Source organism: Lagopus muta, chromosome 1, assembly GCF_023343835.1.
Source record: "Lagopus muta isolate bLagMut1 chromosome 1, bLagMut1 primary, whole genome shotgun sequence".
Lineage (NCBI taxonomy): Eukaryota > Metazoa > Chordata > Aves > Galliformes > Phasianidae > Lagopus > Lagopus muta.
This window is the reverse complement of record NC_064433.1, coordinates 2,829,038-2,845,877: the sequence shown is the minus strand read 5'-3', so window position 1 is coordinate 2,845,877 and position 16,840 is coordinate 2,829,038. Positions and strand designations below refer to the sequence as shown.

The 16,840-nt window shown below is 43.3% G+C and overlaps 1 protein-coding gene across 4 annotated transcripts in view; it reads right to left on the bottom strand.

Moving 5' to 3' along the window:
• The window catches only part of PLXNA4 (plexin A4), a 446,249-nt gene that overhangs the window by 62,264 nt on the left and 367,145 nt on the right, over positions 1-16,840 (bottom strand). For all 4 annotated transcript variants that reach the window (XM_048959145.1, XM_048956708.1, XM_048958372.1 and 1 more), the window contains exons 11-15: positions 16,482-16,578; positions 13,486-13,676; positions 6,717-6,868; positions 5,950-6,067; positions 967-1,103 (exon numbers count right to left, since the gene is read on the bottom strand). In XM_048959145.1, coding sequence (XP_048815102.1) covers positions 967-1,103; positions 5,950-6,067; positions 6,717-6,868; positions 13,486-13,676; positions 16,482-16,578 — 695 coding nt within the window. The remainder of the gene's footprint in view (positions 1-966; positions 1,104-5,949; positions 6,068-6,716; positions 6,869-13,485; positions 13,677-16,481; positions 16,579-16,840) is intronic.

The window sequence follows — 16,840 nt, the reverse complement described above, 5'->3', positions numbered from 1 at the left end:
AGATAAAATGGAGTTCATTCTTCCCTTGTAGCATGGCATGTACCTCAAACGTACCCTTCAAGTGCTCTTTAAATTTCCCTGAAAACCATGCTGAATCCCTTCTAAAACTCCCTAGTCTGTTCTGTAAGCAACCCCAAGCAGTGTGGTTCCCATTTGGCCTTTTAAATTAAAGCTGTGACTTCACCCTCGTGCATTATAGATGTTAAATCACGCCTCAGTCATGACAGGCAGCTAAGCAGGATCCCAACAGCCAGGAGATGGAAACATCCTGCCCCAGGACAGTAGTCCCAGCTTCCCATTGAATGGGCCCTTCTTCTGGCAAAGACAAGCTGGGAGAAATGTGCCAACTTTGTCTTCAGCTTCCACCAATACTGGCAGCAAAATGCATTGCACTTAGCAGTTTTGAGCTGCAGGAGCCCCTGGGAACTGGATTTAGGCTCATTCTCACAGGGATCAGGGAACATTCAGCAGGTAACACTGACATTAAGCCTCTGAACTGCAATTGAATAGGAGCCAACCCTGAGCTAAAATGCTACAAGTCATCTGTTTCTCAGCACTATGGGACTATTCTTGGATAAAAGGGAGGTGTTTTAATGCTTATAACTGATGTTGTCAGATTTTCGTTTTTGCTTTTTCTAAAGTAGGGACGTCAAAATGAATCTTTTAAATTACATACTCTCAAAACAAGTAGCAAAGCATGGGACCGTGGAGAATTGTAGTGAAATTTGACAAGGAGCCATGGAAAAAGCACATCAAATAGCAATCAAAACAATGAAATAAGTCCTATTCTCCCACCCCACAATGTACTCAGTGAGGTTGTATTGAGGAAGAATGCAAAGGTCCCACTGCAGAACAGATGTTCTGCCAAGAATTACTAGAAGAACAGGTTGTCTGGGCTGCAGAAGTCTCTTGACCATGATTGCTTACATCTTTCAGGTATGTATGGAAGGAAGAACTCATTTGTACCTGTAGAAGAGGCAAGGTTGTCGCCCAAAGGTCACAATGACGTTGCTGCCTGCGTTGAGGTTATTACCCGTAATTGTCACCTGAGTGCCACCCGATACAGGTCCCCGCTTCGGCTTGAGATCAGAGAGTGTCAGAGTCTGTGAAAACAAAGAGTCATGTTGAGAGCACAAGAGATGAGCAGAGGTACCTACAGTGCTAGGGAAATGTAGGCAACCCCAAAAGTTTATCTACGTTAGGTGGACTTCAGAAGACACCAATATTTTCCTGGTAGAAGAGGAGACTGGAGTGTCTCGTTAACAGAATCATTAAAGTTGAAAAAATAGAATGATTAAAGTTGAAAAAGAACTCTAAGGTAATCTGTTTAAACCATCAACTCATCCCCACCATGTCCACTAGACATGTGCCTCAGTGCCAAATCCATACTTTTCTTGAACACCTTCAGGGATGGTGACTCCACCACTGCTTGAATGACAGCTTGGGTAAGATGAACTCAAGACCTAAGGCTAACTTCAAAATCCCTGCAGAATAAGGCCTGCCCTTGTACCCATTCAGAAATGCTCTGAGCTTCCTCATCTCCATGCCTGGGGCAACTGCAGCCATGACCTCTCTTATCTCCACTATTTGATACAACTCAGGAACTTTTTTTCCAACAACATTTCTGCAAGATAAACTGGGTCTTGAATTGTCTTACTGGATCTCAACAAGGACTCTTTGCCCCCAGAGAAAACTCAGGGAGCTCACAAGCATTGAAAACTATTGTGTCTTGAAAAGATTACTCTGAAGTTCATTGATGTACCAAAGAAAGAGGTCCTGCTGTGCAGCTCAGGAGGACACTTAAAACCTCCCCCTGTGCTCACAGCTCTTTTCCGTGGGAAGGAGGAGAGCTGTGACTGAGAGAATCTGAACATGTGTTTTGACTCTTGCAGGCCCACCATATGAACCCAAACATTTCTCTTTTATCAGATGTTGATGCTGAAACAATCTCACATGGCATGCATGTCCTGCACTGATACAATGCAGCATCACTCATGTTAAGGTGTTCTCTGAAATAATTCAGCCACGAGAAAGAATGCTGTACAGATGAATATTTTTTTCTCAGTTTCCTGCTTGTTTGAGCCTCTTTTCCAACCATAACACAATGTTACACACTTATTATATTAATATAATATTAATGTTAATATATTAAAAGAGGGGCACCATTCCTTAAGGAGCCTCAAATCTGAAACCTTTTTCTTGCCCTCCAACTCCATTCTTCCCAAAAGCAAGATAAAATACTTGAACTCTGAAAGCACAGATCACCCTATTGCCATAATGCAGAGAGGAGACATCCATTTTCAGGGAGAAACTTGGAGTTACAGTTTATTCTTTCATTTGCATTTTAATAGAAAAACTTTCCACTCAGTCCCAAGTGAAAAGCCACTATATGCATTTAAATGAAGATATTTTTTTTTCCCCTCTCTTTAAGAATGATGACACAAATGCTTGAAGCTCTCCTCAGCTCCTCTGAATGAGCAGGTACAACATACAGTCACCTTATTGAGCTTTGGAGACCATTAATCCCTGTTTATAAAATGCCTGACACACACCATAGCTCCCTCTTTCACACACACACAGCTCTCCCTGTGCCCTTCTGGTTAACCATTTTGAAAAACAGCAGCATGGTTTCTTCTTTGCTTTTGTTCAAAATGAAGCTGCTGCCTGGAGGAAGAGCTGAATGTGAAAATCAGACTTACAGCCCAGTAGAAAATGTATCAATAGAGATGGCCACCTCTTGCATTTACACCTGCCTGTTTCTGATATGGTGTTTTGGAAACTATTTTGCCTCAAGAAGTCCCTTATCTACCAATTGCTGAAGGTTGGGAAGATGTATAAGAAGAGAAGAAGAACAAATAAATGCTCTGTTCCTTTTACATTACTGTGACTATTCTCTAATAGCTTTTATTGGGATACAAGATGCAGGAAGGGTCTTCAGTATAAAGGGCTTCTCTATTTTGAGGGTACTGCCTCATGCTCTGATGGCAACGCCTCTTCAATTCCTTATTGATGGTCATAGAACCAACGCCAAGTACTGCCGCCCATGAAATGGATGCTGGGAGACTACTTCCCATCTGTGAGAAAATGTGTTGAAAGTTGCCCATTTGGTGCAATACTGGATGCTTTACAAACCAGATAATGACATTTGAGTTAAAGATCTGAACCCCTTCTCCCAGTCCTTGATGGACAGGCATTTCTGCCCCTCTCCCCAGAGGATAATAAATGTTTATGCCCCATTGAGGGTTCTTGCATAGTGAAATTATACCAGCGATGCTTCTTGGCAAAGTGTTGATGCATTTCGTGCCGATCTCACAAAAGGTTTTATGGCTAATCTTTCCAAATTGCAATAATCCATTAATTATTCACCGTGGCCTTCATAAATACTGCACAGCACGTCTGCAGTAAAAATCAGCCTCCATACTGTTTACCGTTTCCGTTCTGGTGAAAGTTGATGGAAAATGCATGGAGGTCTATTGGATCTGTGATAGGCTGAGGTGGAAAGTGACAGTGAAGGAAGGAGGAGGCCAGAAAATCATGGAATAATAGAATGGTTTGAGTTGGAAGGGACCCTTAGAGGTGAGCAAGTCCAACTCCCAGTCATCTGTATTTATCTGGAGTCCTGACTACTTTCCTCTGCTGTGGAACCTTTTACTTTCTTCTAGCACCTCCTTGGCATAAACTATCCACAGAGAAGTTGCCACGAGAGCTGTGTCTGAACTGACTTCATGGTGTACGTTGAGACCTTGGTTCCCACATCACTGATCTTGGAATAAGGGCATAGAAACATGTGACCCACACAGTTCATGCACCCAGCTATCCTTTCTATTGGTTCAATAGCAACAGCTGGAAAGGCAGTACACAGCCCTCTCTGAGCCTGTTCAAAATCCTCTCCTGAAACAGAGAGCCAGAAGAGACACAGACAGAGCAACCCAAATCACACTGACCCAAAATAAAGGCAAACTCCTGTGTCTGAATTGAAAAGAACGAAGGTAATATTTCATGAATTGAAAGACAATGGAATTAATCACAGCAATAAAATGAATTAAAAAAAATTCATTTAGCTCATCATAAATACCATTTCAGCATGCAACCAAATGCTTTGTTTCCCTTTTGGCTTATTGAACTCTCTAACACAATTTGCATTTTTGATCACAGACCAGTTTGAAAAACAAATTAACAGCATTTTGAACTTAAAAGTTCTGCTTACAAGTGTTGAGAAAAGCTGCTCTATCGTCTCTAAATTAAGCTGCCTCTTTTTCAAAACACTGAAATAAAATATTCTGCTGGGTACAAATAATCAGCTGTTCCATTTCTCACAGGAGAGAGGAAGGCGGAACCTATTGGCCAAATTTGACCTTGTTTTGCTTCAAACCTTTTGCAAAAGCAATTTTCCAAAGGATTTGCTGTGTGTCTGGTAGCAGCACTTAACTCCCAGGTGATGCCCATCATTGGTTTTTAAACATCTTCCTTTCTTGAAAGCTGCCACCCACCACTGCAGGACGCCAAGGCATGTTGCGATGTGTGTAATAACATCTCTACCCTCTTGGCAGAAATATCAGAGGAAGCCAAGCCATGCTAATGAACACCTCCCACTATGAAAGCAATGGACACGGGAGAGGGCATATGATGGGCAGGCTGGGGAGCATCGTTGTTTTTTTCTGTCTAGCACAAAGGTATCAAGGTATGCAGCTGAGAAAACCCTGCAGACTTCACGCTTGTGCACGGCTGGGATAGTTGGCAGCCAGAAAGCCAGCAAGTGGAGGGAAAAGCTGTCACAGATGGACACGGATGATCAACATCAGACAGTAATTTCAAGAGCAGCAAAGGTGACATGCTGAAGTGTAATGTCCTGGAAAGAGCCCTTCTGTCAGCGAGGTGGGGGCTACTTCTTGAAGTATTTCTATGCCCCCCACATCACAGTAACACCTGAGTGACACTGGAAGATACAGAGATCACTGCAGTTCAAGGGGGAAATCTAAGATATTTGAATTCATTACCAGTTCTCTTTGCCATGAACAAATGCTCAGGCATGTGAATTATTTCAGAAAAGACTCATTCCCTTGCAGGGGTTGAGAGCTTTTGATGGGAACAAAGAGATCCTCTCATCTCAGACCTGCACAGACCTGAACTGATCAAGGCTAGGCAATGCTTGCATGTCCCCAGCAAGGAGCCTTACAGAAATAAGGAGTTCTCTTGGACACGAAAAGCGAGCAGAAAAGGGGAGGAAGGAGCACAAATCCAAGTTGAATGTGCAGCATACACTGGGCTCTGCTTCTCTCTTCCATGAGGTTTTCACTATGGCAAAGCTACAGTCTCAGGCTGAACTTCCTCCACTATGGTGGTGCAAAAAAAGAGCCCAGAGCCCTTCCAACTGCTTTGCATACTGATGTCCACAACAGACAGTGTATCACACCCATCTGTGAGTCCAAACAATATCTCCAAACAGATATGTCTGCTTTCTGAGTGCAGTCTATGCACACAGCTGATGCCAGACAACCTACTACTATTTTTCCTTTTCCTTTTCCTTTTCCTTTTCCTTTTCCTTTTCCTTTTCCTTTTCCTTTTCCTTTTCCTTTTCCTTTTCCTTTTCCTTTTCCTTTTCCTTTTCCTTTTCCTTCTCTTTCTTCTTTTTTCTTCTCTCTTCTCTTCCTTTTTTACTTTTCTACATAGCATTTTTAACTATTAATGAAGATGTTCTGTACTATTTTGGACCATGGCTGTATCAAACTGAAGCTGGACTAATAATTTGGACTATTAATAGATTGTTAAAACATTAATTAAGAGAGCTATTTTTGCTCATAAAAATGATTTTGAAAGGAAATGGAAGGAACAAGTGTACTCAGGATGTGAAGAGCACAGAGATGGAGTTTGGTCAGAGAACAGACACTGAGAAATGGACCAGGGTCTAAGGATCTTCAGGGCCCAGGAGATCTTCTTGCAGGATCTTACCATAAAATAGTAGAGCTGTGAAGACCTGGCCATGAACTCTGGTTTGCACTCAGCCACACAGATCTCCACAAATCCAGCATGCTGGCTGGGCTTGGCCTCCCCCATCTCACATACTATCCTGTGGAGAAAACAGGAAACAGAGGCAAAGGTTTAGGGATGTGTTGCAAACTGGGTGAGATGAAATCAGAGCAAATAGTCCATGTTCTTGGGAAATGGACTGTAGACTTATCAGATTGCTTTCCAGTCCAGGATCCAAACTGTGCACTAAGTTACTCTTTATTTAATAAATTGTGGCTTTATTTCTTTTTTTTTGATGGTACTCAATGAAGCAGATGGCTGGCTGTTGTAAACCACCATACCATCACTTAATTATGTAGACAAATACTGGACAGAGATCTGGCCCCAGGAGTTCCTCTGCCCTCCAGTCTTGCATGGTGGACACCTTTGCATCTATAGGGCTTAATGACCATTCCTGCATGGAGAAAGCTGCTTCTTGGAGCTGTGGCCTCACAGACTGCATTTGAACACCGTTGTGGTGGCTGTTATTTGAAAAACAGATAATTTTATGCCATACACCAATGATGATCACACGAAAATACCAAATACACTAATAAATGCATTATTAGCACCTGAGCTGTTAGTGAGGAGTGGCATCTTCTTTGGACTCTAGGGAGGCTAGAGGGAATGGACTCCTCAAAGACCACACAGGTAGCAATAATCAGTATTAGATGTTTTGTGGCCCACTGTCTGCCACACACCCAACTTACTGCTCTGCTGGGATGTACCCTTCCACCAGTGGTTTGCACTCCACTCCAGCCACTTTAACATGAGATGCAATGTCTCTGAATTCCAGCCCCAGGTTCTCCCCACGGATGGTAACTTTAGTCCCTCCTTCACGAGGGCCTGTCACTGGGTTGATCTGGAGAAACAAGTCAGGAAAAAAGAGAATAATTTACCTTTGTAAATACAACATCATCCTATGAGGCAGTATGAGACCTTTTTGTCACCACTAAAGACGCTCATAAATATTCATCAACTGAAGTAATCAAACTATTCCAGACACATCACTGGGTCCATCTCCCTAGCAAATATACTGTATTTTACATATGGTCCAACCTCAGACTATCCAAAATTCTGCCTCTGATATCACTTCTCTCTCTTCCAACTACTCGCAAAACACATAGAGAGGGGTAGGAGATGTCTTCCAGGTAGAAGCAACGGCTTCCAATGCTGCGATGCCACTGAGTTCTGCATTTTATAGACATAAACTACGAAAAAGCAGGAGTGGGCCATGGTGCAAATAAATGAGAGAAAGAACAAGAAATAAGTTGCTTTAGCCAGTCAGTTTATGATGTGAATTCCCAGCCCAAAGTTCAAGTTTTTGATCTGTTCTGGAGGGTGATATCAGGTATGCCTCATGAACTCAGCTGCATATGTCCATCTGCATAAATAGCACCCAAGACACAACAGAAACAGTGTCAGATTAGGTGCAGAGTAGACTGACAGTGACAGAAGCAATAGCAGTAGTTGCTATACACCAATACATATCTCCAGAAGTTCTCCAGCTACCTTCATGGGAGAGCAGGGTCCAGTGGAAAGGCAACAACGGGAGCATGGATGGCTTGTTTGTAGGGTGGTGGACTATTGGCTGGGAGGTCTGAAATGAATGGATGTCCCAGTGCTCCTGGTATTTGGTGACATGACATTTGCACCACAGTCTTGACCTTTACTAGACCTTAGGAGAGTAGGATTGCTGCATTCCATTCAGCAGCAGCTCTGTTGGGCAGCAGAGCCAAAGCACCCTCTGAGTTTCAGTACTCTCTTCTCTCCCATTGTAGAACTTCACCCAAAGCTATCAATCACCATGCAGTATTTCTGGTCCATGCAGAGGGAATGTGTAAAGAGGAGAGCGCTCTTTATTGCATCCATCACGCTTGTTCAGAAGTAGGTGAAAATTAGCTTTGAAGACACCTACTCAACATTGAAACAGCATGGAAATTAGGGGGCTGACTCTTAGTTATCTCAGTTCTGCCCTTCTAATTATTTACTGCGTCCAAATGTTTTGCCATATGACTGGACGGCTGAAAGGGCCTTCTAATGGTATTCCCTGCCGCCCATTCAGGATGTCGTGGCTGCCATCTGCCAATCTTGGCAAGGCTATCTGTGCAGTGAGGAAAGGGGAATTCCCTATCTCAGGCCCGTACCCTTTGGCCAATGGCTCTGACAACTGGGAATCCTGGGCTGGCAGCTAGATCCTTCCAAAGCAATCTGACTGGCAGGCAAAGTAGAGGGACTGGCATGAGCAGGGCTGCTCTTGACTGCTTCCCAGCCATGAGTCTGGCACCAGAGTTAGCTTAATTTTGACTGAGAGGCCAATTTTCAGGTCATAAAATCAGAGAATCATAGAACAGTTTGTGTTGGGAGGAGCCTTAAAGATCATTTAGTTTCAACTCTCCTGTTGAAAGCAGGGACTCCTTCCACTAGATCAGGTTGTCCTAAGTCTCACCCAACCTGGCCTTAAACATTTCAGGCATGGGGCATCCACAGCTAGTCTGGACAGCCTGCTCTAGTGTCTTTCCAGGTACATCTTTAATAGTGAAAGGCTTTGGCACCCTTAGAGGATACTCTGTTTGTGACTGTTTAATACTGGACACCACAAACCACCTCCTTGATGACTGTCTTTGCTTTGACTGCACTGGGAGCTTACAAGCATAAATAATTTAATAGCACAGATGATCACATACGAGTACTATAGGTTACTCTGGTGTCGACATAAAGTCTGCAGCACAAGTTCCCTACAGTGACCCAGGTAGGAAACTGTGAGAAGAAACTTTAGTGTAAAGTGAAATTGAGCAAAGTCTTTTCAGCCAGATGAGAGACAGAGAGAGGTTCTGCTACAGCAAGGTGCAACAATTCCAAATAGCCAGAGTTGGAATTTACATTCCTGTTGTCTCCATGCTGCACCCCAGTCTGATACTTGCAGTGATAGGCCCTGATTATTTCTGATGTCCCAGTGCCACAGCAACTTCAAGCCTGCACTGAAGAAGATAGGCTCTAATCAGGTCAGGCAACCATTTCAGGTCCAAAAAACGGCCAAATTCCATCAGAGCTGTAGAAAGTTTTTTCCTGCTCTACAAGTCAACACGACACTTAAGTCCTAAAATCAAAATAGCACAACATTCATGAAACTGACATGAGATTTATTTGGGTTGGCTGAAGATTTCACCCTTGGATGACAGACAATGGGTAAAAAGTGAGAAAGTGGTTATCTTCCCTAAAAATTAAAAAAAAAAAAAAAAAAAATTAAATAATAATAATAAAAAAAAAGGAACGCAAGGAATGTATCTTAAAAAATTAAAATTAAAATGGAATTTATATTCTAAGAAATTAATCCTGATGTACTTAGCTGGGAGCTCCGCAATGAAAACTTAAACAATCTTCCAAAAATAGCAATTCTACACTATTTTGATTCTGAATCACTAATAAATATCTATTCAAGGCAAGTTTTGTATTTTAAATAATCATTCTGCCAACATCGGTTAATCCTCTCCTGATAAAATAAAACTCTTTCTGTGAATGTCGCTGAAAGGCTCGCATTATCACCATACCAAACCAATCTAATATGTACAAAAAGTGAAAAGGGAAAATTAAATCACAATTTCCACTTTCTATTATATTTCCTTACATATTCAACTTTTTTTTTTTTTTTTCCTGTAAGAAATGTCAGGTCCCTATGGAATATTTTGCTATCATTTTGTGGCATTAAACTTGCTGTTAAGTAGTTTTCACTTGTTCTAGCAAGGCAGGTGTCCAGATAGGTATGTCTGTGGTTAATTAGGGCTCACTTATCTTCAAAAGAACTTGCTAGTATGTAGATGTATCTCATAGCAGGTCAAAAGAGGTTTCTTCGGTGGTATAACCACTGTTACTACACAGAATAGCAGTGGTAAAAAGGAACATCTTGTCAGAAAAGTCCCTCATTTTTTAAAACTATGGGAGAGTTTGAGACAGAAGTCTCAGAAACTCAATGGAAACATCATGATCCTCCTTCTGGCTCTGACTAAAGCCTGAGAATTTAAAAAACTTACAGTAACTCAAATAGGAATCTTCCTAGATTGAAGCTAGCTCTGAAAATCCCCCTTATAACAATGCAATATTTACATTTTTATAGAATCATAGAATTGTTTGAGCTGGGAGAGACCCTTAAGGCTCATCTGGTCCAACTTCCCTTCAATGAACAGACACCTATCATTCAATCAGGTACCCAGAGCCCCATCCAGCCTGACCTTAGATGTCTCCAGGGATGGGGCATCCACTACATCTCTGGGCAACCTGTTCCAGAGCCTCACTCCACCCTTGTCTTAAAAAAACCCACACCCTTTTCCTTTTATCTAACCTACATCTCCCGAAGAGAGGTTGTGGTGCGAAAGGGTCTGGCCTCTTCTCCCAGGCAAATAGTAGGACCCGAGGAAATGGCAAGAAGTTATACCAGAGGAGGTTTAGGTTGGACATTAGGAGAAACTTTTTCTCTCAAAGGGTGGTCAGGCACTGGAATGGCTGCCCAGGGAGGTGGTGGAGTCGATGTCCCTGGTGGTGTTCAAGAGGCGCCTGGATGAGGAGCTACGAGATGTGGTTTAGTAGCCGTAGTACTAATAGGAATGGGAGGGTGGTTGGACTAGATGATCTTGCAGGTCGTTTCCAACCTTGTGATTCTGTGATTCCCTTTTTTTGAAGGCTAACTTCAAAGCCAACTCAGTTCCTTAAAGCAGGGGGACCTGGAATTCCCCCAGATGGGTGCAGGAAATCTTTAAGCCTGACTCATCGCACTCCTTCAGATGCCTACAACAAGAAGTTGCTACTGCAATGTTTTCACAGCAAGAGAGAAGGAGCCTGTTTCTATCGTAGGTGCAAAAATCTGGAAAGAGACCTGCCAGTTTTTGCAGAGGGAAACACAAGCAGGGATGTGAAAGCTGCCAAGAAGCCTCAGCTTTCTCTTTAAGACCCAGAGCTACGACACTTCATCACAATTTACGCCCTTGGCTAATACCAAGCAAATCACAGAATGGTTCGGGTTTGGAAGGGACCTTTCAGATCATCAAGTTCCAACCCCCTGCTATAGGCAGGGATACCTCCCACCAGATCAGGCTGCTCAAAGCCCCATCCATCCAGGCCCTGAACTGTCACTCCTACAGAAGGTTCTGTGGCTGAACGAATCTGTAAGCCTTTTAATTTCACTTAGTGGCAATATAAATGCCGGAGCCAGGAAATAAATACAGGCTGTGGGAAGCTGTGCTCTGGGTTGCCACGTGCGTGTGCTTGTGCAAGTGTGAGGACACATGTTATTTCTCCTCCCTCGCCTGCACAGATATTTCCCTGGCTCCTCGCCAGGATATGCACGCTTTTACCAACCTCTCCAGACGTACCATTAGCTGCAATATATATCCAGTCACTTGAGATTACTTCCATGCTAATGGCTCAGAAAAAGACTTTGCAAGAGCTACTTATGATCGCACCAGACAGTTGGAATATTTCATGAGCGAATATTGCAATAATCTGTTCGAGCTCTGGGAGCTGTTGGAGGAAATGCCAGCAGAAATGGAAGTATGTTCCTTCTGGAGCTGTAACGTGGACAATGAGTGATTTTCACTTCATAAGGAGACTGTAGGTAACGCATGTGAGTCAAAGCACGGTACAGAAATGTGGATGGACCTTCAGAACAGCGTGCTATTGCATGGGAAGGTCCTTGTGGTGTGGACTTCTGTTTTAATTGGTCATCTGTCATCTTCTCAATACCAAATTCTATTAATCAATCTAAAATTTCTTAACCTTTAGTCTTTCTTAAGGTTTGAGACATTAAAAGATTCATAAAGGTTTCTTTCCCCTCAGCTCCCTGTAATTTTCAAGGCCTCAGAAGTGAACTTTCAGGAGTAACCATTTATTCTGGCTGTCATTGGGCCTGGTTTCACAGCTTCAAGTGCATTCAGATTGACCAGCTGCAGACAAATGCAAGCATGGTGGAGACCTCCACCTTGGAAACGTCATAATTGGTATGGCACTTGGGCAGTCCAACTCACTGAGTACTTGGAGAGTGACAGACTACAGGAAGATGGACAGAAACAAAATCAGAGAAGCTCTTTTCAGTAGCATCTGATAAAACAAGACTCTACCCAGAGTTTGCTCTCACGAAATCATAGACATAGACAAAACCATTTCACCCATAGACACAGGTTTAGGGTTCATTTATAGTACCTGTACCTTTTGATTCTTTGATTCCTTGGTTTCTAGAAAAGGAGTCCACCTTATGTTCCATATTAAACAATAACCAAAGAGGCTAGATATTCCTCAGTGTCTTTCCCCTCTTCTTCCCCATCTCATTTTCTTCCTTACCATTCTCAGTTGCAAAATAAGGCCCTATTCATTCTGCACATTTACTCATCTTAATTAAGGTACAGTGACTGAGAAATGCTTAAGTCAGGGTGCAGTTGGTAAGGGTGCAGTTTCCCATTATTATGGTTCATATCTGTCACTCTATCTGCCTATGTCCTTGAAAATGATGCCCATCATTATGGCAAAAGCATCCTAAGAGCAGATAAAATCACTGTAGACTGGAGTCCTGATTCCCCCTCCTTGCTGTCTCTTTCTTCCTCTGTTTCCCCTCTTTATTTTCTTTCTATTTTTTTTATCTCTTCCCCAGCTCTTCCTTTGGCCTGATCAGCATAATCAATAGGATACATTCCAAAGGACTTTGCAACCTTGTGATGTCCACCCATCATTGCCTTCATTCTCTTTTTATCACTTAATTAGACTGTTTCACTTAGTCTTGACTTGAGCCTGCCTCTTCCTTGAGCCTTCAAAAGGGGAAAGCTGATCTTGGTACAGGGCTTTGACTGATCAGATGGGATATCTTTTGCCTTGCAAAGACAACCAGGCAAACCCAAGAACTTTATTCTGCTGTAGTTAGTGGAGTCCTTTCTTCCCCAGGCAGGGACTTTGCTTGTGTTCTACTACCAGGAAGCATGAACTACAACCTGCCCTCTTTCTTTGACCTCCTGTCAGTAAATCTCAAAACACTCTGGGATCACTCAATATCTCCTCTCATCCAGTTTGGCCAGAGAGCTCCTTTCAGGAGAGCTGTGCTCCTTTGACAACCTTCACATAGCCTACTTGAGATGCCCCCAAGCGTCTTTTCCCGCCTCCAACTTCACCTCTAGAAGGCCCAGGTCTCCTGAATGCTGCATGTCAGATTTGTCAACCACATGTGGGCCACTCAGATGCCCTGAGGTCTTCAACTAGGAGACTGTGATGCGCAAATCATTCATGTTCATATTGACTATGGTGAGAAAACACACCTGAAGCTGTGTGCTTCTTTTTGAAGCACACCATAGCTCTTCATCCCCACAGTCACTTGGGACTTTGCCTGATCCAGCAGAGATCAATCTTGACCTTCCCCTCACCAACCCAAAGACCAATCAAGAAAATAAACCGAGGGAAGGGTACAAGAGGGAATCTACCGGCTCTTGAAGATCCATGACTTACATCTGTGATCTTGGGGTTGGTACATTTGCCTTTGGTGCTGGACAACTCCAGCCACTGGCTGTCCTGGGCTGGGCAGTGCTGCTTCAGCGTGCACTGGTTCTGCCCCTCACACCAGCCACACTCGAAGTCCGGGTCGGCTTTCAGGCACAGGCCACAGCTGTCCCGCATGGCTCCACACTTGTACAGATGAACTGCAGGGACAGGAAAACAGAGAGGACTTCAGAGATGCAGACAGAATGGGTGAGCAGTGAGATGTCAGGGACAGCAATGAGGTGAGGGCTGGGATGCTCGTCCCAGAGGCAGGATGGGGCTTATGCAGGGGAATAAATAATACAGGATAAATTGCTTATACCCTCAGTGAAACAAATTACACTTGTCAGAGTTCATCTCCCATGCAAAATATCTCACTGAATCACACAATTGTAAGGGTTGGAAGGGACTTCTAGAGATTATATAGTCCAACCCCTCTACTAAGGGGGTTTGCTACCCCTTAGAGTAGGTTGCACAGGAAAGTGTCCAGATAGGTCTTGAATATCTCCCTGTTTGTAGAAGCTGAGAGCAGGAGGGATGCAGCCATCAGTGTAGAATGATGGACTGCAAGAGAGACATTGGGAAGAAAGATACTTGGCCAGTGACATGGCCTCGGCCCTTCCGTTTTCCTGAGAATGTCTGAATGGCATCCAGTGATGTTTCAACAAGTCCCAGCTCTCCATCTATAAATGGCTTACTACACCTGCTCTACCCAACCATCTAAACTCCATGTGAGGAATTTTCCTGGAATACCCTACCCAGAACTGAGCGTAAAGCTACTCAGGTTTTCCCCTAAACAGAAAATCTAAGAGAGAACAATAAATTCACAGTAGCTCTGTATGTGAGGCTGAATGCAGAGTTTTACCATCAGCCTTTCCCTCTTCTTCTGCTCCAAAAATTCAGACTACTTTATACTTTGAAGTACTCAGTTGATCCCCTTCTAATACCAACAGCAAAGATTAGTGCTTAGCTCTGTTTTGGGCTGCTAATAAGTGATTAGAGGCAGTCAAAGCTTTTTTCCAAATAAAGCCTAAAATTCTTGCAGTACTATGAAATGAGATCATGCTATTTATCCTTATTTTACAGTTGAGTAAACTGAGGCCTGAGTTGCACAGGGTGCTAATAGCAAAAATCTGCTCCCTGAGGCTGAAGATGGCAGAACTGAGGCTTTCAGATTAGTTTATTTCTGTACTTATGTGGATGTTGGTGGTTTTCTTTGTAAGATATGGGATTTTCCCTTTGTACTTTTGTGTTGCCATGCCGGTAAGTGACTAAAGTCTTGTCTGTGGTTATTATCATGCACAATCCAAAAGCTCAAAGGTTTTTGAATCTTCTTGCTGGAAAGCTTTAGCTCTCACTCTATACACTATACCTATGCCCCATTCTCTCAGAAGTCAGCAAGTATTGACCAATGCAGGGGAAACCTTGGAAACTTTTTATTTCTCCAGGTTGGTTGCAAGAAAAAATTGTGAAATACTGTCAACCTCAGCATGCTGCAAGCCTCTTAGGGCACAGAGCTTTCCTTATTTGTCGAACTGCTCTGCTCACAATGTTTGGTTTAATGTAGGCTTTCAGTCTACCAGCCCAGCCTGTGAGCTGTTGGCTGTAACAGTGGTGGCATCTTGGTTGGTCTTGGAAGCAATGTACCTTTAGTGCAACTTCACTTAGAAAGACACTGAAGCTAATCATTGAATCATACGGTTGGAAAAGACCTCTCAGATCATCTAATCTAACTGTCCACCTATCATTAACATTGCTCATTAATATTGCCACTTGTCCTGCCTCTGTATCTCTCTCAATTTTCCAAAGAAGAAAATCTACTCAAAAGCTCTGCTAGCGGATTTTACTTATTCTTAAATACTACATCTGTGTTAGTAAATAAAGTTCTGTGTGTCTACGAAAGCATGTGTTATGCTTCCATGTGATACAGCCAAGTGTATCTGGCTGTTATCCTCCCGCTACAAAACACAATGGTATAATCCAAGCCATTTTTTGATGGAAAGGAGTCACAACATGGGATGAAGAGTTGCCTTCTGTATCGCTCTCCAGCTTCAACGAGGTGTTGGTGGAAACCTCATCCATCGCGGCTTAGCTCAAGGCTGGGTGTGAAATGGTATGAAAAGAATTTGGGAGTACGTGACTGGGAGAGAGGAGTGGGAGAAGCAGTGGAAAGTGTCCAAGGAAAAGGAAGGTAAAGTGAGGGAGGGAGAAACTTCTGAGAGGTGGTGGTGTGAGAAGGAGAGGCTGCAGGTCTGAGCTGTGAATGCAAAGGCTGAGAGCAGAGGGAATCTGGGGCAAAATCTGCCATGTGGTTGAGGGTGATGGACAAGAATAAGTAGGAAGATGTGAATGAACCTCCCATCTCTGGCAAAAACAATTGTCTCAGGGTTGGACAAGCAATAGCCCTCTGTGAGATGCACAGCAACTCTGTGCCATGCATGGCAATTAAACAGTCAGACTCCGGGCAGGAGGAAGATGTCAGTCCTTTGCTGTTAACGTTTTGTTTTGTTCAGTCTCTTCCCACTGACAAAGCTGCAGCCTGCTTCCTCCCCCTCTCCCTTCCTCTGTTCATTACCACCTCACCTATGAGCAAAGAGTGCCCACTTTCCTGGCGTGTTAAATTGAAAAGCATCACTCCAGGAGAAATAAACAGGGGGAGAAGGCAGGAGGAGTAAGGAAGGAAGACACACACACACACACAAAAAAAAAAAAAAAAAAAGGGGAGAAGCAGGATGCAAAGGTGATGAAAAATGAGAGAAAGCCATGCAAGTGGGAGGAAGAGTGGTATTTCTCAGAGGGAAAAAAAAAATCACAAAGCACAAAAAAATTGGCAATTTGCAGAGTGCAGAGAACAAGTCTGCAGCAGACAGCGCAGGGAGATGGTGGCAGCTTTGTTAAGTGTAGGGAGGGATGTGGCCCGTTGCTAAGGTTACCGCTTCCAAGGACAAGTTGAAATAATTCTTTACCTTTGTTCTGTGCTGGGTTGTCAATGTTGAAATTCCCGTTCCATACAACGGTCAGCTCCACCGGCAGGCTGTTAATCTCCATTCCTTCGTACGAATACTAGAAGAAAAGGAAAAAATGAACCCAGAGTTAACTTCACGCCCAAAGGCTGGGTTCCAGGGGAGGCAAGAAGTGGTACCATGAGTTGTGAACAAGAGAAATTGAGCTGTCACCTGGATCCCTACCTGTCATTACCTCCAAGAAAGCCAGGGGAAGCTCTCAAAGCTGTGGTTCTCAGCGAAGGAAGCTGTATCCATCTCAGTAACATGTGAATCCTAGCTGCTAGGTGAATATTCTGTACTTTAAACATATATGCACATGA